We start from the raw sequence: 23,492 nt of genomic DNA, 5'->3' as shown, positions 1-23,492 counted from the left end.
CTGTGGGTGGAAATGAGCAAAAAGGATTAGAAGAAGAGGGGGGAAAAAAGGATGTTTGCAGTAATTTAATAACCTGATCTCATGGGATTTACTACTTGTATATAGCAATGTAACTGTTAATATTCACACACAATTATGGCAGTTTGGTAAGGAACAGTAATTTTTACATTTCATATGCATGATGTTTGTACAGTTTCCAGCGGGGCAGAAAAGGGGTTATTGTGTTTTGTCATCTTTAATTGTCCCTCCACAGTACTTTTCTTTGGTTTTTCTTTTTTTTTTAAAGTACTTTTAACTCAGAGAGCAGAGCTAGAGTGGGTACAACCCAGCCACCTAGAGAGGTCTTTTGTGTGTGCTCTGCATCCAAAACAGATGAGAGACAAGACAAGCACGGTGCCAGGAAATTCATCATCCCCCAAGTTGTCTCCAGTGCTGGGGACGAGCTGTCACAGCTGCCAGGCTTGGAGTAGCACCATGACAGCCATAGTGTAAAAGATCTTTCCCCTTGTCCCTAGAAATCCCCTTAAGTACAGGTTCAGTATTAAAACACATGGCCTTTTCCTGTTGTAAAAATCACATTTAATGGGTTTTGCATTATAATGTATTCACCTCCTTTTTGTTGAATATCTGTAAAACTTTTTCAGGTCTACAGGGAGTTTTTCCAGTCTTGCACCCTCATCTGTGAGCAGGAGTTTGGGCTTTGGTCTGATTCCTAACAACATACTCACTCTAGAAAAGCAAAAGTAAATCTTCTGCTTTTGCTTCCCATGGTGTCTGAGATCTGTCATGTGAGGTGTATTTGGTGCTTTGAGGAAATGGAATGACAGCTTTTCAACCTCAGTTTTTTGCTTTTGCAGATTTGTCAGGTCTTTATCATTATTTGGACACTTTATTTTTCTTGTGGTTCCATGTATCTCTGTATCAGCTGGGCTGTGATAACAGGGTTTAAACTTTGCTACTGTACTCAGACATGCTAAAAACCCACAACTAATATGGCTAAGCTGACTTTTGTGTGAACAGGAAGAAAGCATGAATGTTAGAAATAACAGTCTGTTGTTGTGAGGAAGGGCTTGGGATCCTTCAAGCGTTGTATCAACTGTGAATATCCATCTTTGCTTGGCAGTAAATCCCCAGGTAAAGCAGAGCCATTCTGCTTTTGTCTGGTCTGTTAGGGGAGCACTGCTAACATGTGCTGTGGGTATGACCAAGCAGGTCTTTAAACATGGATCTGTCATACCAGGTCTGTGGGACAGGATTCACCAGGCATTGTAGGTAGTAGGTCCAAGGACCAAAAGGGTTTGTGTTCAGAATATTCATGTTTCACACCAAGAGCTGTAAAAGAATTTAGGATTTAAATTCCTAAATCCTGAGGATTTAGGGCAGCTCCAGGTCACAGATTTTCTCTAGCCACAAAGAGCTGCTTCCTTGGCACCCTGTCCCTTGTCTGCAGAGTGGAAGCTGTAGCAGTGCCTTGTCTGTCAAGGTGGCTCTGGGAGCAGCTCATGTTCCCATTTGTCTGCTCACCGTGTCCTCACATGGAGAGGTGTGTGCATACAGCTGACTGGAGAAATGTTGCATTTTCCTTGGTGCTCTTGGCCCATCTTCCAAAAGCCAATGTGTGTGGTCACCAAACCCCAGCAGATCAGTAGGTGCTGCTGCTCTGCCCAAGAGTTGGGCAGTGCTCGGGAGGCAGAGAAGTTGGGCTCAGGGAGCAGGGCTGGAGCTGGTCAGGCCTGGGAGTCCGAGGCTCTGGTCCAAGTGTGGGGAATGGTCGTCCAGTCCCAGCCACACTTTGTGTTTGGTGCAGGTCCCCCTTGAGCTGTGAAACTAAAGCTGTTGCTGCTGCACAAGGTGGGAAACCACAGCATAGCCACAGCCTAGATGTCCAACAAGCTGGGGTTGAAAAAGCCATCTGCACTGCTTATCAGGGCTCTTTTCACAGATGGGGGTGGAAGGCTCTTAAATGCCCCTTCAAATACCTCTCTGAGCAGGCGGCTGCTATCTGGTGTTCAAGTGGCAGCCTCTGCAGCCCTGCCCCCGGCAAAGCTGCCACTGGCTGTGGGGAAGGTCGGGCTCTGGCGGTCCTGTACCAACGGGAGCCCCTTGTTCATGGCCTCTCCACATCCTGGGTTCCCTTCAATAGACAAATAACTTTCTTGAGTGTGCCAGCAGACCATAAACTGAAAGGTTGGGAAATGATGGGAAACGTCTGGCATTTGCCACAAAAGAGGATTTGTCGGAGAGCACATTTCAAAATCCTGCTGCCAAGATCCTGCTGCTCTGGCATACTCAAAAGCTGCTAAATCCATCGTCTCTCCCCGTACCTCCCCTGCTCTCTCTTCCTTCCCCCCTTTTTTCTCCCGCACTTTTGACCCTGCTCATTTTTTCCCCCTCCACTGCCTCACTGCTTGCTCCTCACACCTGTTTCTCGTGGTACCTCGAAGGGCAGAGCAGCCTCCATGGGAGCATGAGGTTGCCACGCTCTGCCCTTCCATTTATTTTACGACAAACTCAAAGCCTGCAGAACAGGCCCCTGTTGCTGAAGCAGCCCAGCTGCAGTGGGATGGTCCATGTTGCTGGTTCTCGTCTGTGAGTGTAAGGAATGGGAGCACCCTGGAGACCTTGGTGATGTTTGCCTGAGTCTGGTCACTTCAGAAAGTCACTTTAGGACCAGGCTGGGGTGTGGGCAGCAGCACAGGATGTTCTTGTACAATTTTGTGCATAGGAATTTGGTCCTTCTAAAGAAATAGGGCTATTACTGACATCAGCTGAATAATCTGACCTGAAACCCTTGATTGTCAAACTTTAAAGTATCTGCTCTAATTGTGTGCTGTTTCAGAGTATTTCTTTTGCTAGCTCTAAATATCTTGAAGAGAATGAGGTGACAAATCCTGATGGAAATGTTTTGAAGCATCTTCACGATGTAGGGTAATAGCATATCATCCTTTCACTGTGCAGCTCCACATTTCCCTGTATCTCCTACGTAATTCTCAAACTTGCTGGTATTTAGGCGTCCGTGAAATAACTTTCAGGTTAATTTTGAGAGGCTGGTTGACATTTTCTAAAGGCAAGGCCACTCTAAATTCTACCTGTGCTATGCCTAAAATTCATTTCAAGAACTAGCTGAACATCAGATAATGACTGTCAGAAGGACCCTGGAGTGACTTATCCAATGATCCTACAGCAATACGAGAGAAAATATTTGTGTGGGGTCAAGAGGCTCCAAGAATAGAGGAAAATCGCTATACAAAGCACTTTCCCTAGTGATAAATTTGTACCTTATAATGTGTTATCAACATAATTCGGCAGAGGCAGACACACCTGCCTTTGATTTAGTCAGTTAAGAGTTGTCTGAAGTCCTGTCCTCATCGAGTTGTTAATATTTACAAAGAATCTGTGGGCTGATAAGCTTCTATGCTGTAGTCCAATATATTGCTTTTGCTGCTGGGTGTGTCACTTGCTCTTCATGTTTTGTTAATCTCATTAACCACATCTTACTCCATCTGAGCTCTTACCTGCATTAGCAATGGGCATAAGCTGGTTTTTGACAGTGGGTGCAGGGAAATGCCAGGGCACCCATTGACAAATGGTCCTAATTAGCACAGTTCTGTAAATCTTTGCCTGGCAGGGAGTGTTGTATCATTCCATTAGAAGCTGTCAAGATGTACTTTCTGGGGGCATAAATATGTAACTCTTCTTTAATTTTAAGTAACGTGCTCTAGGCAGAGCATGCCACGTTAGTCTGGCTTGGTTCCTTCATGGATTTCTGGTGGGGGTTTTAGCAAGATGCCTAAAATTTCACTGTAACATCAGCAGATTGTAGGAAGCTCATGAGATTGGTCCTGTTTTGCTGCTGGAGATAGTTTCAAGTGGGTAGTCATATCGATAGTCTGGTACATGATTAAGTATTTTTATTGGTTATTTTAGAGGCAAACTGCCTTCCCTCTCCATAGACCTGGCACTGATGAGCAGGGTGTGCTGGGGACAGCATCTTGCCCAACGTTTGATCATGTTGGGACAGAGAATTAATTATGGGCAGTACCAGGAGTGCAAGATGAGGTTCAGCATGAGTAGGCTCTGATGCAGATTTTCATTATTTCCATTTGCATTGTCCAGATTGATTCAACTTCTTCTTTGTATCTGCCAGAGAGAAAACTCCTGTTTAGAGGGTGGAATAGGAAGGAAAGGGTCTGTCTTGCTGCTTTTGTTTAATTTTTCTCCATAGTGGAAAAATACTTGAGATGAGAGTTTCCTATATTCTCCTCCTGGGGAATAAACAAACCTTTTGCCAAAAACTGTTCGGCCCCATTGACTCTGGGCGGTTTAAGTTTATGTATTGAAATTATGCCAAAAACCACCAGTCCAGAAACCCCCTCTGTAGCAGAGGTCAGATTAAATGCAAGTTGGGCCTCCCTGTCCCAACATCCTCCTCCTGGTGGGAACCCACCATGGACATGCCAGATAGAGCACTGGGTGTTTGGCTGGCAGATAGTGTGGATGGTGGGAGATCTGGAGCCGGGGCTGTCTGCCCTGGGATTGCTGTATCGTCTGGTGATCGTTGTGAAACCAAACAGGAACAGGTCATAATTCAAGCCGCCGCTCCTGCTATCTGGAGTTGTCACCTCTGGGGAACGGCTGGCTCTCAGAGGGCTTGGGAAAGTGATCCTGAAGGTCAAGGGGAGACTTGGTTGCTGCAGATGAAGTGATAATGGACTCTGTGGAAGGAGGGGGAGGACCGTTTGAGGCTTTTATTATCCCTGAAGCCGTGAATCATCCCAAATGCTAATCCTGGGGCGTGCAGTCAGCAGATCCAGGCTGCTGCGTGCCAGCCTGCACTGTCTGAAGGCATCCAGTGTGCAAGGAGCTGTGCCCTGTTTTTCCCAGGTCTTTTACATTTTTCTAGGATTGTTTCATGCTCCATCTTACAATTATGCAGGGGGAAAAAAATCCTCATGTTGTTTCTCAGAGAGTTTCAGGCTTTATAAGTCCATTTTGATGGACTTCTCCCAGTGCATGTGGATGGGATGGTGTGTCTGAACCTCAGGGTGTGAGGTTGGGTCCCTTCAGGAAGACAAGTCCCAGGGGCCAATCTTACCTCATAAAATCAGTGTATTCTCTGCTATTGCAAGAAATTGGATGGGTTTGTAGGTTGACAGAAGAAGAGAGAAGGCCCAGCTCTGCTGTAAGTTGTCACAGCTCCGTGGCCTCTGCCTGCTGACAGTCTGCAGCAGGGCTGTGGTTCTGGGTCAGTGCTGCAGGGACGTGCCCCCTGTCATGGCACAGACGTGGTGACAGCCCTTTGATCACTCTGTGTCCCTGCTCAGAGCCCACAGGCCCTGCTCTGGGGCAGGTTTGCTGGTTAGCCCTCAAAATTTAAATTCAGTGGTAGACATTTTCATATTGATCAGCTGCTACTCATCACTCAAGCTTAACTAGCACCCTTGTTTTGGCATTGATGAGGATAAAGTTGCTACTCAGATAGATCTGGAGAGGCGAGGGGCCCAAAAACCAAACAGGAAGGCGAGTAGAGCTGTTGGAGGCCACGAGTGTTGCAAGAGGTGGCATTTCAGAGCATGGGAGATGCAGCTGCCAGGATTTGTGGCATTTCTGCAGACTCTTGGTGATCGGGAGGCTCCTGGACCCATAATGATTGGTGAAGGACCATTTGGGACCTCTCCATCCATGTGTAGTGGTGACAGCTGGGGTGTCAGCTGTCCCCCGTGCCCGGCTGCCTCTGCCAGAGCTCAGGCCTGGCCTCCCAGCATCAGGCTCCTTATTGCCTCAGCCCTTAAAACCAGGTTTCTAAATAGGGCTTTAATGACCACCCATTAAACCTCTGATTATGAATACTGCGGGGGCCCAGATTCTGCAGTTACAGAAACAGCCCTTTTGTTTGGTAAAAATGAGCTACTTTGCTATTACTTCCTTCCAAAACCTCTCCTACTTCACTGTATTTCCCTGCCAACTCTGCCTGCTAGAGCAGCCATTGCAGTGATGAGTCAGGTTTAAAAATGGGAGGAAATTCGTGTTTTAATAATCAATTACCCTGTGAGTCTATGATTGAAGTTGGACAGGATCTTAGGAGGTCATCTGGCCAAACCTCCAGCTCCAAGAGGGAGTTCAGGCCCGGTTGCTCAGGGCTTGTTATTTTAGTTTTGGGGTGGGTTTTTTGTTCTTCGCTCTGGTTTCTGAGGCCTTGGGAGAGCATGCTCTGTCTGCATTTCCATGTGGCCCTACAAACCCCTGGTTATCTACCTTCTGTCTGCAAGCTGAGATGTCCTGCAGCCTTTTGATCCCATCAAAATGGGCTTGTAACAGGGTGAATAAAACTCAACTTTGGTGAGCGTTGGCTGTAATTGAGCGGTGGAAGGAGAGATCCTGATTTTCTACCCAGCTGTCCCTGTTTGTGGCCCTTGGGTGCTGGCCAGCTTGCAAAGAAAAATGGATATTCCTGGCAGAAGAGTGCAGCAACCAGCGCTCCTCGGCGTTAATTGACCCCTTCTTGGCAGCTTCATCAAAGACATTGAAGAATAAATAGGCTGTTGATTGAACTGTTTGCTCGTCCCCAGAGGTGGTCCCCCTCACTCTGGGCTGAGGCTCATTGTCAGGGCTGGGGAAGGGCCTTGCAGGGCGATTAGCCCGTGCTCCCGAGGAACAAAAAAACCTTTCATCTCCTGGCTTTCCATGTGGCAACTGGGAGATGGGATCATGGGAGGGGGGGTTGCTGTGTCCTCGAGTGCAGAGCTCCATCCACAGTGCCCACGGATCTACTCTAGGGATGCGCAGGGTGTGGAATTTGACGGAAGAAGGGGGGGTGGGCATAGCTCTGATGAAAACTCTAATAGTTCAGTCTGATGAAAACAGAAGTTGGGAGCAGAAAAATACCTTCAAGGAAAGCCTGGACAAAGTTGAGGCAGATGCTGATGGACGTGACTGATGCATTCTTTGCATAGAAAAGTCATGTTGGTGCTTGCTGGCGCTGCTGCAAAGGCACGCAGAAATCCTGCCGAAATGGGGCGTGCAGGTTTCAGCTGATTAATTAATGGACTGTGTGAGGAGAAAACATGAACCATTTTACTGATGCCTGTAAATAGGTTTTTAAATATTCTGCTGGGTTTTTGTCGTGACAAAAGTATGAAGTTTGCATTCACATACTTCAACCCCGCTGTGTTTCATTCCAGGCTGGGCCTAGAGTCCAGAATATTTGAACTTTCTCAGCAATGGGCAGTACAGGACAGCTATTTTCACTGAAAATATTTTAAAGCATATGAACTGAAACTCTTTGTTTTGAATCAGATCATCGTTAAACTCTGAGACTTGACAAATACCACGCTGCTTCATGAAATGTATTGTCTAGAGGAAGGGCTTTAGGGAAAGAGAGCAAAACTTAGCACTACAAGCCTTGCTTTTGGGCAGAGGCATTCCTTCTGCAGCTGTTTCAGGGCTCATTCTGCACTCAGCAAATAAGAGTGAGGGTGTGCAAGATAAATATTGATACAGTGGTGGCCTGAGCATCACGTGTGTGCATAATGAGCCTGCATGACACCATATCCATCGCTGTCATGTGAGAGGGCCTCTAGAGTTACGTTGCTATGACAGCCTGACATGGGGCAACACGCCACGTTCTTGAGTAGCAAATACAGCCCTTCCTTCTGCCCAAACTGATGAGTCCATCTCTGATTCACTAGCACTGACTCTGGGCCATTTTTGGTTTTTCAGCGATGAGAACACTAGAAAAGACCTGAAGACGCTGCCCGTCTTTCCTACCAAGACACTGCAGGAGCATCCATCACTTGCTTACTGGTGAGCTGTTTAATTTAAAATGTAAATCATTGCTATGAATGATAACAACAAGATCACTTTTAAGCAGTTTGCAAACTCTTCTGAAAGTTTTCAGCCCAGGACATGGAGTTAATTGCTTATGTTCAAGCATTTCCAGTTTTTAGAAGGTTATAAATTATGCAAGATCTGATGCAAATTCTTCCTTGAAAGTTTGCTCAAATTCAATTGCTATGTCAGAAACTGCTGGATCAGAATATGTGGGGACCCTGCGATAGAAGGAGCTGAAATCTGAACTCCAGCCAAGCCTGGGTTTGCAGAGAGCACCTCGGTCTTCATCTGTCACACAGTGGAGCCTTTGTGGTTGGGTGACCTTTGCTGGCTGCCAGCTGCCCACCCAGCTCCTCTCAACAGGACAGGGGAAGAAAATAATCTAGAAAGGCTGGAAAGAGAAAGGCAGTTCCAATTCTGGGGCTTGAATTTGATGTAAAGGAGCACAGCATTTAGGATGAATCAGTGATATTGTTTCCTTGGAATTGATGCCCTTTGTGCAAATTCAACTCCCTCATTTGTTTTGGTTTTTTAGGCTTGATGTGTACGTGATGGATTTTCAAGTATACCATGCTTGCTTATTATTTGTTTGTCTCAGAATGAATTCTGCTGGGTTTTTCTTTGCTTTCAAGTGTCTGACACATAAATGCATATTTTATTTCACATTCCTCCAAACCAAAATGTTGAAATATGTAACAGGAAAAATGCAGAAAGGTCATTGCTGACAAATGTTTTTTTCACCTATGAAACGTCAGGGGGAAAAATCCACTGGAATGAAAACAGCTCTGGTTAAACTTTTTCTGTCTTAGATATGGAGCATTAACCAGCCTTTGAAGTTTGGGTCCTTTAGAATGTTAAGATGAATTTATACAATTAGCACCATTATTCTGCAGCAGCATCTGCAGCAGAACAGGCTGATCTGAAATGATTCGTTAATTAGTCTGGAAGGCAGGATGCGATGGTGGGGACCAGCCAGGCAGCTCCACACTGCTTAATGAAGGGTGGGAAAGAAATCAGCAAGAACCAGAATGTAAACTAGAGCAAGAAACATGCAGAGGGACCCTGCTCTGCATGCTGAGCAGGTGGCTGAGCTTCGACAGATGCCGTCAAGACATGAACAAAGTCACTGAGCCTCTAAATTGGGTTTTGTGCTTGGTTTGCAGTGAGGACAGAGTAATTGAGCATTATACACAAATTAAAGGTCTGACCAGAGGACAAGCCATTGTTCAGTGAGTATGACACTTGTTAATTTGTGAAGATGATATTTTTACTTTTCTCCTGTTCTTTTTTTGTTGAGAAGTGGCAAGGCAGGCTGTTTGGGTCATTATTGCCTGCAAACGATGTTGTTTGTATCTGTCAGATTCTCTTTTTATTGAGTTATGTTGCGAAGGGGAATTATTTGAAGTTTCACATTTCACAGGCTTGCAGTTTGTCATTTGTGTAGTCATTTGGGTACCTCAAACACAAAAGAAATTGTTTGGATCTTACTTTATGGATCTTCTCCATACCTGGCTTGCCATCAATTAATTCTCACTCCAAACTCTTAAGGGCTAGTATTATCCTAAGTTCAGTAAGAAATTCTGAAATGTTTAGAATTTGGCTTTCAAAATAGCAAGGTCTTCCAAGTTGCACACTGAGCCTGTGGAATTGTATTTTTCTTTTACCATTAATATTTACTGTTTTTCCTGCTAGCAAATGCAGTAGGATGTGTTATGAGATGTTTGAGATGATGGCCATGGCTGCACTGTGCAGGCTCCTTGTAGTTTTTCTCACGTACCTCAATGCCTGTAAATCTGTCTCAATAATCCGTGGTCTTTTTTCAGTAGGAACAAGGGAAAAATGGTCTGTTCAGTGGTTTTCTGAATTGCCTCATGAAACAGTTGTACAACGGCATAAACAGATTTATTTGGAGCCTATCCTTTGTAACCAGAGCTTCATAATGGAATAATTATAGGCAGGTCTTTACTGCCAACATTTCCCAAAAGGCTCACATGTTCAGTTCAGAATTTTTGCTTTCAGTTCTGTGATCCTCTGATAAGAGATTGAACGTTCTGTTGTATGAGAGATTTTCCTTTTGCTTTAGCTGAGCCAAAATACCCCATCTTTCCCCAAGCCAAGATGCTAAATTTTTTTCTGAAAACATGGGCCTTCAATTATTAAGGCCTTCAAAATATACAAATGATAAATGACGTGTCCTGGATGTATGTGTGAAAAAAATATGTTAATAGATATTATTCCCTCCAGAGAAAATCATCTGATATGCTATAAATCTGTCTGCAGGTACATGAAAGTGGTAGAAGCTTTGCCAACATACGGAGTTCATTACTATGGAGTAAAGGTCAGTAACTGCCTATAGATAATGTGATTGCTGAGCTTATTATGTGGGATTGCATTCCTAAAGGAGCAGTTGGATGATTCAGTGCCCTTCTATCAGTATGAAACCCCACATTTTTCAAGCTCTGTAATTTTTCCCCATTCAATATACTTTAAGAATTGTTTCCAGAGAGCAGAAAGGAATCTGTGTAAAACCTTACGTAATCCTATCAGGAGCTAAATTCCTAGCATCTTAATTAAACTGGATATCACTTGTAGACCTGAAGCAGTTAACAGTTTCCCCAGAGACATTAATCAAGATTAGAAAAATAAAATGTGGAAAAGACTCCTCCTAAGTGGCAAGTGATTAGTGGTGCGTGCTTGGAGTGGGCAAATGCTGAGAAATACTTTTGGAGAGTGATGGAAATACACCATTTATTCCCATTTGTAGAGCAGAGCCGGGGCCAAAGTGTTTTGTGCCGAAGAGCTCAGCAGAGATGATGTCTCCTTACTTTTGAGTCACGGCCATGACTGTGGTACCTGAGAAGCTGATGTCTTACGCTGTTCTTTCCTCCTGTGGCTATCCATGCCTGAATTTAGTGGATGCAGTCATTGGCCACAGTTTTTTTCTGTCCCCTGTCCTTCCCCTTCACAGCCACTCCTCCAGCCAGTGACACTCTGTTGTTTCAGCAGCACTGTCGTTTTTCTGTCCATGTTGCACAGCCACCACCTGGTTTTGTGCCTCTGCCTCAGAAGGCAGAGGGAGAAAGTTTCCACGTTCACCCCAGCAATCCACTTCACCTCAATTTGTTTGCCAGAAAATCTCTGTTCTGTACCTACTTGTACTTGTCACAGAGTGAAAAGGGCTGTACTCTTGGAATTGCCTAATTCTTAAGTAGCTCTTGGTTGACGTAGACGTCCATTTTTCAGGATAAACAAGGAATCCCGTGGTGGCTTGGAATAAGTTACAAAGGAATCGGCCAGTACGACTTACAAGACAAAGTTAAGCCCCGAAAAGTAAGTTTTTTTGCATCTGATTTTTTTGTGGGGGAAACATGGTATGGTGTTTTATGTCAGAATGTACTCTTTTAAGCTGTTGCTTATTAGACTGGTGGGCAGAAGACCAAGGGCTGGAGGCAGAAGGAGATCTCTGCTGGCACTGAGGGAGTAAATCTCTCCCTCTCCTAGATAGTGGAAATGCCCTTTGGGAGCTTTGGCTCATGTGTCTTGAGTTTGGTGGTCTCAGGATGGGAATTTTTCAGCCCCCAGGGATAACTACAGAAATATGAAGCAGTTGTGTTTTGGCAAGGTCTTGTACTTGGGCAGTGTTTTTACTTCACTTTTGTAGTTTGGTTTTTTCTGTGTGACGTGTAAAAGGCTCCACTGATAGAGGCGGAATACGAGGGGAACTGCGTGAAATTGCAGGCTTGTAGAGGCAACTCTGTAACTCTGTGTTTCCATGAATTCTAAGGGGGAATTGAGAATAAATGCCAAGTACTGGAGATTGTTCTTCTCCTTCTCCAACCCACTACTTCCCAGTGTGTCTGCTGCAAAGTGAACTCTGCCCACACCCTCCTGTGCTGTTTGAACAGGGCAGAGGGTCCTGCCTTGCTCTGCTGGCTCCCTTGGAGCCCCCAGCAGAGAGCCCAGACAGCAGTCTTGGAAACCCACCAGGCACCCAACACATGGGCTGGTGGGAGCTCCCCCCATCCTGTAGCCACATGTGTGTCCTTGTGACAGGACTGATCCCTGAAAGTCTTTGAAGGGTTCTTTAACCCCCATGGCTGGTGGGAGAGCTGGTGCTTCTTGTGCTGGAGCCATTCTGCTGGGCCAGGGCTGTCATTGTTCCTGGTCATGTCTTCACATCTAAGCCATGAGGGGATGGAGACCTGGGAGTTTGCTGTTCTTCTTTCCCCAGGAACGATCTGGGCAGGAGTTCACATGAAGTTGTGCTCTCCGCCCGGGAATTTTTACATTTGCAAAATGATATTGTTTAGTGTATTGGTGCCAAAAAGCACAGCTTAACAAAACTTCCTTGTTAAGGAGTAATCCCCCTTCAAGCTTCCAGCTTGATCTTCTCTTTTTCCAGAGCAGGCTATGACTTGGTTTTTTTTTGGTGTATTTATATACCTGTGTGTCCAAGGGTGAGCTCTCGTGTCCTTCCTCTGCTTGGTTTAGTAAAACACAGAGTTTCATCCCAGATGTCTCTTCCCATGCCTGCACTAAAAGCAACACAGAGGAACTCTTTGGAAATCGAGTCAGCTTGATGAAGCCATTGAATTTCAAAGGAGAGCATCGAGGAGGTCCTCTTGCCCTTGAGCACTTCCCTGATTTAAGGCAACATCTATAAGATTTTCCAGCCAGGAAAGGATCATTCTGCAGCCAAGATGTCCAGCTGTGACCAGCAACGCTCTCCAAGAAGATGGAGCCTGCCTGGCTGGATGCATTGCTTTGTCAAGCATTTTTTATGCTTGTGGGATTTCAGTTTACAACATCAACCAGGCAGATTAAGAACATTTTTTAAGGTCAGCAGGGCCCAGATACCAAGTCACACCCTGCTACAGTTAGTTATGAGGCGTTGGCTTTGAATGCAGCAGGATTAAGAAAAATAAAATAAAAACCAGAGGTCATCTCTGCAGTGGAAGTGTTACAATGGAAATGAGAATAGTTGTTGGCTTTAGTGAAATTATAATTATATAACAGAGGATAGAGATTAAAAGGGAAGGTGAGAGAGAGGAGCCTAATTGCGGGTGGAAGGTGTAATTCCAGTAAGCTCATTGAAACTGTGGGGATGGATATGGCTGTAAATACCCTTAAGGATTTGTCTGGTGTCAGTGCAAAGGGACAAAAATTATCCAAGCCACAGCTTGTCCTGAGCCATGGCTGCCTGTAATATGGGGCTAAGTATGCAGACAGTTTCTTTATATGAAAAATATTTCAGGGTTTGCAATACAAAGTGCACTTGGGATAAGTGATTGGAATCAGATCACTTTTGGGGGGACAAGCAGACATCAGATCTAGAGGGGCACCCACATCTGACATGGGTTTGGAATTAAAATGCTGCTGCTTATTTCAGTGTACCTACAGCCCTGCTGCCTGTGATGCAGCAGGCAGAAGTTCCTTTTAATCAGTATTGTTGTATTTTCATATTTATGAATGTATCATAATTTATTTCAGAGAGAGAAGAGTATATGCAGCTTGCCTGAATCTCCCAAGAGTCTCTCTGGAGCAGCAGGCAGGAGGGGAATAGGCATGTAAACGATTCCTGTCAAAGGTGCTACTTTTGCTGGATTTAGCAGAATTTTCTTGCTTTGGTTTTTGGGAATGGAGCCAAACTCACAACTGCCATGTGCTGGTATTATCCAGCTGTTTATACTGTGGATCAAAACTGCTGTTGTGTTTATCCTTAGCCATCTGGGAAAGAGCATCCTCATTATGCTCCACTTCTCCAGTTGGTGATGTTTAAATATACATGCAGCTGATTAATAAATAGAGAATAATAGAAGGGAAAGGTTGAGTTCAAGTCTAATGAAGACCAAGTTGGCCTTCCCGAATTTTAAAGCTATGAGTGATCTCTGGGTGTGCAAACCTCTCTGATACTTGTTGTGGTGGGAAAGCTGCAGCATTTCGGATGGGAGGCTTTTAACAGGAATTGGTGCCTGTGCCCCAGTGAATTCACACCAGGGGGATTTATTCTATTCCCCATGTCTTCTCTGCAATGTTTATGACTGCTGCCACATGTGTTTGTTTCACTGTAGAATCATAGGCATTTGGCAAGAGCTAAGTCCATATTTAGAATAAAATTTTACTATTAATAATAAAAATAAAACATATATTAGCTGCACCCATCAATGGAGGGTCCATTAAATCCAAAGAAATATAACCACCCTCCTCAAAAAGTGAAATCTTTTGGCTTTATCCAAGTAGGTCTTCAGGCAAAGATACCTAAATACGAGCCTTGGAGCGCAGTGGTTATCCCAAGATTTTGTTATTGGATCAACACTTGCACGAAGTCCAAGGCTGAGAGCTCCTCACAGGAAGCAACTTGCAGGAGAGTCCTGGATGAAGCAATTTCCAGATCCCTCTCGCCCAGCCCTGCCAGTGCTCCATCATCACCATCCGTGAGGGGAGCGTGCGATGTTGGAGAGGCCGGTGTGTGACGTGGGGCTGGACCAGGAGAACCTGCCCTGGCTGTCTGTCTGTGTAGAGCTGGCTGGGGAGGTTTGGCTCCAGCTATTAATATTTTGCTGGTTGACCTGAGATGGTTTTGGGAGTTTTGTTGCTCCAAGTCACTCCTGGGAGCTTGTGTTGCTTTGGGAGCAGTTTCTAGCAAAGCCCAAGTGTTACCCCTCACCCAGGACTGCCAGCTGAGGCAGTGAGGGAAGCACTGTGCCCCAGCTCCGTAACAGACTGAAAAGGGAGAATTATTTTGTGTGTCATTTATGAAAATTGTCTTTGTAGATAAAAACGGTGGCTCCACACTGGCTGGAGGTTACACTGAGCTCACTTGATTATCATCCTGAAGTCTCACAGGGCATTAAAACAGACTGAGTTTGGCAACCCGTGCTCAGATTTGAGCTCAGACCTGGGATTAACTCTGCAGTCCTGCTGCTTTGTAAACATATTCTCTTTCAGCTGCAGTTAATACTGAGGGACACCTCCTGCTTGGAGAAGTGCCTCCTGCTTGCTGTAGGGTGGCATGCCAAGATCCTGTCCCTGGTATCCTCTGAATCAATTAGGAAAAATATAAAACACATCCCAGGACTTTGTTTGTCATTTCAAGCCAGAATAGATCTCCCTTTATCTCTACCCCATTCTTCTCACTGGTGAGATAAACAATGTCTGTCTTGTTAATGGAGGGTGTATTAGGGCACGAGTTGAGTTTATTCTGTGTTCAGCCAGTATGTGGGGATCCTCTGAGGGCTGGAGAAGGCTCTTTGACTTGTTCTCCCACTTACTGTGTTTATGTGGGTGACTCCCTCACGATAAATTAACTACATTATCTGAAGAGAAGAACTAATCTTGCTATGGTATTGTTTCAAATGTCCAAGAATATCGGTTCTACTGCTTGACATCCTGACTGCATTGTGTTCTCAGAAGTGGTTTTGTTAGCATATACTCATTTTGAAATGGGTCATGTTTATCATAGGATGGTGTGGGCTGGAAGGAACCTGAAAGATCATCTCGTTTCAAGCCCCCTGCCATGGCAGGGACACCTTCCACTATCCCAGGTTGCTCCAAGCCCCAATGTCCAGCCTGCACTTGGACACTTCCAGGGATCCAGGGGCAGCCACAGCTTCTCTGGGTACCCTGTGCCAGGGCCTGCCCACCCTCAAAATATCCCTGGCTGGATTTAATTCTCCCAGGGCTTTAGCTTTCCAAACCAGACCCCTGGCTGCTCAGACAATTTCTCTGTATTTCTCCCACCCTCTGTAGGGCGTTTTTTGTGTGTGTTTGAGTTTGTCCAGGAGCTCTTTGTTCATCCTTGCAAGCCTCCTTACTCTTTTGCTTGACTTTCTCTTTGTTGGGATGCATTGCTCCTGATCTGTGAGGAGGAGGTATTATGATATTTCTTTCTTAATTCGACATATGCTAAGAGTTGATGCTGAAGGTTTTCCCTTGCAGAACATTTACTTCATGTAAATGTGCTGTCCTGCTTTGCTGAATAGTTCAGAACACAGCAGCGTTGGAACAGCCTTCTCAGCAGGCAGCTCTAATTAGGCAGAGATTTCTTTTATGGTGTTTATTTCTCACCAAGCCATTGATTTAGATAGAAGATACTAAGCTCACGTAATTACTTAAAATAAGCACAGGGCTTTTACGAGACTGCTCTGAAATTCAGTTCTTTCCAGATGTGCAAAAAGTTGCTTGAATGTCACGTGCCACAAAACACAAACGTTTTGGGGCAGTTTCATGTTGAGACATCCCTCTGCCTTGTGATGCCAGTGCTAGTGAGGATCAGGCAAAAAAAGGATCATGAAGTACTAGAAAAAAATATGATCGAAGAGATTTTTAGAGTACTGGCTTAATATTTAAGGGATGAAGGATGCCTGCAGGTGAGCTCTGCCAAATTATGCTGGCAGAGGTGGAAGCTGTCTGCCTCCTTCCCTCAGAAGTTGCTGCAGGTGGGGCAGTTTGGCTCTCCTGCCATCTCCTCAAATGCCTCTCTCCATGGGCAGGCGCAGCAGTGTAACACACAAGGATTCCAGCTGAAGGCAGGATGCCAGACAGCCGAGTGCAGTGGAGGGGCTGAAACACAGCCCTGCTCCCAGCACTGCTGCCAGGGTGGTAATTTCCCTCTTTGGGTGGGGTGCATTCCTGTGGGCAGAAATCTTTTATGTTTCCTTGCTCTGAATTGCCAGATTTGTCTTTAGATTGCTGTTCCCAGCCAGCTCCCAAGGTGCTGGTTGCTGAGCCTCCTTGCAGGCATCGCACGTACCACGAGGTACTTTGGAAGTGCTTCCCGAGGGAAAGGCTGCTGCAAACACTGTGGCATGGCTTGCACTTCCATGCTGACCTTAACCAAAGACCCCTTGGGTGGAAAGTCAGAGATTTGGGTAATTTAGCTCTCGGTCAGAATTTGCCACTAACCTTGGAAACATCCCAGGTACAATTATGACACGTGCTGTGCCTGGGGCTGGTGCAGCAGTGTGTGGCCACATAGCCCCTGCACTCAGCTGCTCTCCACATTTTCTCCTAGCAAAAAAAAACCTTGAAAAAAAATACTAAAATACTGGTTTTTTAAACAAAATCCATCAGGCTCACAGGAATATTGAGCCATCAGCCCCTGAGCAGCTCTCCTGCATGTCTCAGGGCAGGGGCTCTGCCAGCTCCTGCCTGCAATCCTGACGGGGCCGTTTTTCTGAGCCAGTTTGCTCCTGCTATCAGGCCCGGACAAACTTGCATTTTATTCAAAACTGGATGCAAGATCAGCCAGGTAAAAAACCAGCTGCTTCTTTTAAGGTGTTTCAACATTTGGGCATCCCATGTCTCTTAGACTATTACAGTTCTTTTTGTGTGAGAAGGAGGGCGATTCCTTTTCCTTCAGTGTTCCTTGGTATCTGGAACTGAATCACAGTAGAAATGCAGGAAGCCTAAACTCGTGGGCTGGAAAAGCAGCAGCTGGGTGGTAGGAGTCTGGCTGGTGCACAGAGGTGCCTGGGTAATGAGATGTGGCCAGAGCTGCACCTCTGCCTTCTACAAAAAATCCCAGAAAAGAAACCTCGACCAGGCCAAATTCTTCCCCAAGAGTCAGACAGGCAGCCCCTGGGATGCTCAGTAGGAGTTTTCAGGAGCATTTAAGGATCTGACAACCTAGATGGATGGGAAGGCTATTAAGAAAACATTAATTAGCTCAGGTGGACTTAATCATCTGGTTAAAAGGAACATACATTGCAAAACTTCCACAAAAACATTTTAATTATTCCTAATTGTTCTTCCAGCCCTCAAAAACCAGTTCCAGTTTGTTTTGGGGTTTTTTTTGCCACTCTTTTGTCTTTAAATATACATGTAGTTTAGGTAAGATTGAAGTTAGGAATTATTTAGGAACATGTCTGTACAGGGTAGGGAGTATTTGAAGGGAGCAGGAGATCTCTAGTGCAGTGATGGTTTCCTGAGTGCTGCCTTTTGACCAAGAGTTAGAAAAATTTCGGTTAAAGAAAGTTACCGCTTTATTGCTTTTTTTTGTCATTGTTTGTATGGAGTCCATTTTTTTCCCTCTTGTTTTTATGAATCCAAGCGTGTTAGGCAGAAACTTGTAATATTTTCATTCAGGATTATTTCTATGTGCATCTGTATAAATATTATTAACTCTCAACTTACTCTAAAGCTGTTCATTTAATCATCAACCTTTTTTACGAGGACCTGAGTTAGGAGGGTTGGTCAGATGAGGTGATTGCTAAGGAGCTTATATTGTTCTTAAGTGAGATAGTTTGAGGACAGGGCACTTTTCAGTCCACAAGAGCAAAGATGTGTCTTTTCGTACAACACCAATTCCCATCTCTCCTGCTGTGGAGCAGCAGAGGGGGGAGCTGGAGTTATCCCAGACTTTGGTCAAGGAGGCAGAGATGTCTTTGTGGTGAATGTACCCAGCTGCGAATGCTTGGGGCGCCTGTCAGCTCCTTTTGGGCTGGGATGGATCTCACAGGGTGGGGAGGAAATGGGGCAAGGCTCTACCCACATCCTGAGGCAACTCCATGCAGGTTTTCTTAAAAATGCAAAGGCTTTTCTTCCCTTTCTCGGTACTGCAAATGATCCTGGTGTCGGATTTGCACAGGCTGACGGAAGGGTCCGCGCAGACCCCTGTGTCCTTCTGCCTGGGCAGGAGGCTGCTCCAGGTGCTGGGGCTGCTGCCTTTTGTCCTGCTGCCAAACGCGACCCTCACCACCTTCGGGCAGGTGTCCCCTTCTCCCGCAGTCCTCAGGAATGTCGAACGCGTCCGGAGGGGAAAAACCCGAAGGAAGTGATAAAGGGGACGGGGAGTCATCACCCGCCGCGATAAGAGGCAGCAAGGCAGTTTTTTTCCAGAGGTCATGTTTGAAGCCCGCCCATGGTTTTTACGAGCGTGGGAGCGGGCGGCCGGCCGGGAACGCCGGGATGATGCTTCTGGTCGAACCTGTTGCCCCTGGGTGTGAGTCAAGGCTGGCGGGGCCGGGACACGGCACCGCGGGGACCCCGAGCAACCCCCACGCCACTGCCCCCGCCTTGGCCCCCACAGGCACTCGGGGTGCTCCAAGGGGTGAAGCCCCTCCGCAGAATCCTCCTCGTTCCCTCCGCCGTTGGGCTTTGCCTTTATCTGGGGAAAGAAAGGGGTGTGGGAGGCGTCGCAGCGGAGCGGGTGGGTGGTGATGTCAGGCGTGTGTCAGCAGTGGGAGGCGAAGCTGCCAAGGCAGAGCAGCCCGACGGAGGGACGGAGGGACGGCACGGCTCGGCCCTGCCCATGTCACCCCTGACACGGCCCGGCGGGGCCGGGGAGCCGCGATCGGCAGCGGGGCTGCGGCGAGGTGAGTGCGGGACGCGGGGAGGCAGCCGGGGCTGTGCCGGGATCCCGGCTGGGATCCCTGCTGGAGCACCCTCGGGTGCTATTTGTCAGTGTCCTGACAGACCGCTTGGGCTGTTTCCTTTTGCGTTTTTTAAGATTACGTATTTTCAAAGCTCAGTGCAGAGTTGTAAAGAGGCGCTTCTGGCGGCGGTGTGACTGGGCAGGAGGGCTGTAAGACAAGTATAAACTTATTTAAGCAGCAGAGTGAAACTTCCACAATCGTCTACAAAATAGTTTATTAATTTAAGTAAATTACATTTCCAGTTGGCTTCACTTTTTCTACAGCAGGTTCTGGTAGTTGTAGTTCTAGAAAGGAAAGTTTTAATTAAACAGAGGGAAAGGCTGCTTAAAGAGCCACTTTTTCCCTGAAAAACAAATGTGCTGGGTTATGTTTCATTGTGTTATAAATGTTTTAGATGCAGCAGTGTAATACGTCATTTTTACAAAACCTGAAGTCCTTCTGTAGTGGGAGGGAGCACGGCAAGTCAGGTTTTGGCAGAGGCCAGTGGGAATTTTGTGTGTCCTGGGAGTTTCTGGTGTGGTGGCTGCACCCGTGGAGGCTTTGGAAAAACTCCAGTGGGGAAAGGAGGGAGTTGCTGTGATGGTCTGGGTGCCTCAGCTGGATCCCTGGTGTCGGAGGCTGGTCTCTCACTGAACCCTGTCCCTGCCTGCCCAGCTGGATTGAGGTACCTCCAGTACCTGCGTGTGGGCTGCAGGTGTGGAAAGCAGCTGATGTAAACTCCAGTGTGCTGCTGCACCTGTGCACCCCATCATGGTCAGGGGACATCCCTGGGGATGCCCTGTGGGTCCCCATGTGCATCCAGGCACCCTGGCACTGCTAGAGAGGGGGCAGGAGGTGGTGCTGCTGAAACCTGGGTTGAGGGGCCGGGGAGCAGCCTAGGCTGGGCTGGGAGGATGCAGCCCCCGATGGCTCATCCCCAGGGGGTGGCTGATGCTGCTGCTAAAGGAGAGCGAATTCGTATGAAATTCTGATCCCATGGGTGCAGCTGCCAAGCGCCGACTGACTTTGATCTCTTCTCCCAGCTGGCACTTTGCAGGAAATATGTGGGTTTCTAGCAGGAGTATGTGCTGGGGGTGGCTTCCTCCTGTAGCTGCTGTTGTTCTGTACATGCTGTACCCCTGCTCCAAAATGTCACGCTGGATGTCTCAGACAGTGTCTTCACAAGACTTGCTATTTCCAAGCTGCTGCCATTCCCTGGGGATGTTCTGACTCAGGGAAGTAGACCATAGTTGTCTATACAATTACTTTGTAAAGAGATTTTTGTGTTTAATCAGAGAGAAAATTACTTTAACTGCCCTGCCAAGATCTCTGGGAACTTGTAGCAGTGAAATTAAATGTGCTATTGATGGAAGCAGATGTTGTCATTGGCAAAATCCTCAATTTGCAGCACATTGTTTGTAAGAGTGTGAAATTACTGAGGGGGCATCCTATATTTATGTGCTTCTTCTAATTGACGTTATGAATGTAGTTATTGCTCAGTCCATGCCATAGCTGAGGATACACAGGAATTTGCTGAAATTATGCCACCTTGGGGAAAGAGGACTGGTGATTGTTCAGTGACCATGTTCTGCTTCTCTCTCCCAATTCTCCTAGCTATTTCAATGGAAACAGCTGGAAAATCTCTATTTCCGTGAGAAGAAATTTGCTGTGGAAGTACACGATCCCCGCAGGTGAGGCTGCAGGAGGCAGTTCTGTCAATGAGGTTAATCTTTACCCAGTGGGAACTCATCATCACGTGTTAGTGAATGGGGTGGGAGGTGCCTCAGAGCTAAGCGTGAGTTTACTCGGGGCTTTGGGACTGATCCTGATCAGCGTTTGGCAGGGCAGACCGGGGCTTTCACATCCCTGGGTGTTCTCTCAGATTCCCTGTGTGTCCATTCAGGGAGTTCTTGTAGCAGAGGGAGGACGGTTTGTCATGGCCAGATTTGCAGCAGCACTGGGTGATGGGGAGAAGGAAATCTGAGTTTTCGCATCCCTAAAATTAAGGCTGAGCCTTGCCTGGTTAAGAGAGAGGCATTGTGGAGTTCAAACCTCAAAGACTTGTCTTGAAACTGTGTTTCTTTTAACCTCCTCAGAATTTCAGTATCAAGAAGGACCTTTAGTCAGAGCGGGCTGGTGGTGCAGACCTGGTATGCAAACACTTCCCTGATCAAGTCCATCTGGGTGATGGCAATCAGTCAGCACCAGTTTTACTTGGACAGAAAGCAAAGCAAAGTAAGTTATGAGGCATTTTACTGCGAGCATGGGTTTCAACACCTTTCCTGTATATTCTTCAGCGTGTTTTTCCACAGATGAACTAGTCTCCAGAGAAAAACTACAAATTGTTTTTGTCAGTTTTTTGAGCCAGTCTATTAGTGGCAGTATTGTTATTTGATCCATTTTAGCCTGCCTGCAGTTAAAGGCTATGGAAGTGTAATCATGGAAGAGGGAATTCCCATGTCTGGATGTCCAATCTGCCTTTTCTTTTGTCTCCTTCCTGTGTTTGTTTTGAAAACTGCAGAGATTTTGAGCTGGGAGATGGTTCAGGTTTTGGGGGAGAGGAATGCCAAACAGCCTGTGCACAGTGCAAGCACCTGTGTGATGCTGTTGCTTTAGCCCTTAATTTTGTGGGAGATGAGGTGTGAAATGTCATCGTCTGTGATGTGTTCTGAAGTTAATTAGAGGTAACTCAAGGAGGCTGGATTTTTTTTTAACTCCTTCAGGCAAAAATTCCTTCAGCCAGAAGTTTGGATGATATTGCCATGGATCTGACAGAGATGGGAACACCAAAAGTGTCAAAGCTGGTGACTTTGGAGGCCAAGAACCAGCTTATTATGGCCAGCAATGGCAGTTTGATCTCATCAGGTAATACTGCACGTAAATGTGAAGTAGCCAGGTATAATGGGGCTTGTGTTTGTTAAAAGGGAAATGAGGCTACCAGGCAATAAAAATGGCCTTTACGTGGAAATCCTCTGATACAAAGCATGTTTTCCAGGCTCTCAGGATTCAGAGGTCAGTGAAGAACAAAAGAAGGAGAAAATTATGGAACTAAAGAAGAAAGAGAAACTCCTTCAGGAAAAACTGCTTCAGAAAGTTGAGGAGCTGAAGAAGATCTGCCTGCGAGAGGCGGTGAGAACTGCACCTTACGCTGGGGTCAGGGAGGTGGGAGCCCTTTTCTCCCACTGAGCCTTATGTGGAGCCCTCTCTGTTCCCCAGGAGCTGACAGGCAAGATGCCCAAGGAGTATCCTCTGGGTGCTGGAGAGGAGCCTCCCCAGGTGAGAAGGCGCGTGGGCACGGCGTTCAAGCTGGATGACAACCTGCTCCCCAGTGAGGAGGTGAGCATGGCAGCTGGTTTGCTGGGAGCCAGACTGGTGGCCAAAGCCACTTGCAAATAATCCAGCTCTTCCTTGGGTGTTTTAAGAGGAGGCAGCTGGGACAGTTCCTTGCATGGAGTGGGAAAGCCAGATGCATTCTGCCCTTCTTTCAGCCACGCTTTGAACTGGCCAGGAAATTGGCTGTTTCTAAAGGCCTTAAGTTCACCCGACCTGAACCCCTGGTTTGGCCATGGCTGCATGAATTTTAATGAATATTTTGCTGCTAATTAGAAAAGATCAGGTGCATAATGCCATTTGGCAGCTCACGGCTCTGAGCTTTTCTGGAACATTGGCATGTGTAGTGTTGGGATGATGTTTGAACCCAGAACGTGGCAGGGGTGTGCACTGTCCCCCTTGCAAAGTCATCTGTCCATGAGCATAGTTGTGTGACAGGAGGAGGAGTTTTACCTGTGGCTTAATGAAGGTTCCTCCTGAGTAAAACCTCCTGCATTGCTCAAGAAGCTAAAATGAACTTTGCTGGCAGAGACTGACTCGATGATATGGTAATTCAGATGTTTGCAGTTTCTGGACACACTCCATTCCCCCTCATTCCTTCTGAGATTTGTTAACAAGCTGTATCGTCCAAGTAAGTAGGTGTTGGGCACTTGGCATCTGTCTTTCACCAGAAACTCTCTGCCCTGCCTCACAGGGCTGGTGTGCTCCATGTCTGCAGCAAAGTGATTTTATGTGAACTGCTTAAATGCTATTAAACCAAAATCCTGCTGACCAGATTTAATAATGTGTTGCTTAGCACTTCTGCAGTGCCTTTCATCTGAGCTTCTCAAAGTAGTTTACAAACAATTAATTAAAGCCTGAAACTCCCTCTTACGTAGGTATGGTGATACCAATTTCCATTTTTATTTTCTCTAAAGTAGAGAGAGATTTTGAACAGATGTTTTCAGGGTTGGATTCATAGCAGGAGGTTTAGCAGCC

At 46.3% G+C, this 23,492-nt stretch overlaps 1 protein-coding gene across 1 annotated transcript in view; it reads left to right on the top strand.

Moving 5' to 3' along the window:
* Positions 1–23,492, top strand: part of FRMD4B (FERM domain containing 4B) — a gene marked incomplete at both ends in the record, with an annotated part of 77,464 nt that overhangs the window by 44,126 nt on the left and 9,846 nt on the right. Inside the window, 9 exons of the mRNA XM_082289025.1 lie at positions 7,720–7,803; positions 8,994–9,059; positions 10,111–10,168; positions 11,074–11,160; positions 20,799–20,875; positions 21,281–21,419; positions 21,908–22,049; positions 22,180–22,313; positions 22,401–22,520. Coding sequence (XP_082145151.1) covers positions 7,720–7,803; positions 8,994–9,059; positions 10,111–10,168; positions 11,074–11,160; positions 20,799–20,875; positions 21,281–21,419; positions 21,908–22,049; positions 22,180–22,313; positions 22,401–22,520 — 907 coding nt within the window. The remainder of the gene's footprint in view (positions 1–7,719; positions 7,804–8,993; positions 9,060–10,110; positions 10,169–11,073; positions 11,161–20,798; positions 20,876–21,280; positions 21,420–21,907; positions 22,050–22,179; positions 22,314–22,400; positions 22,521–23,492) is intronic.

This window comes from Coloeus monedula, assembly GCF_965178545.1.
Source record: "Coloeus monedula genome assembly, chromosome: 11".
NCBI lineage: Eukaryota > Metazoa > Chordata > Aves > Passeriformes > Corvidae > Coloeus > Coloeus monedula.
The sequence above is the reverse complement of the archived record's forward strand: the minus strand, read 5'-3'. Positions and strand labels throughout refer to the sequence as shown.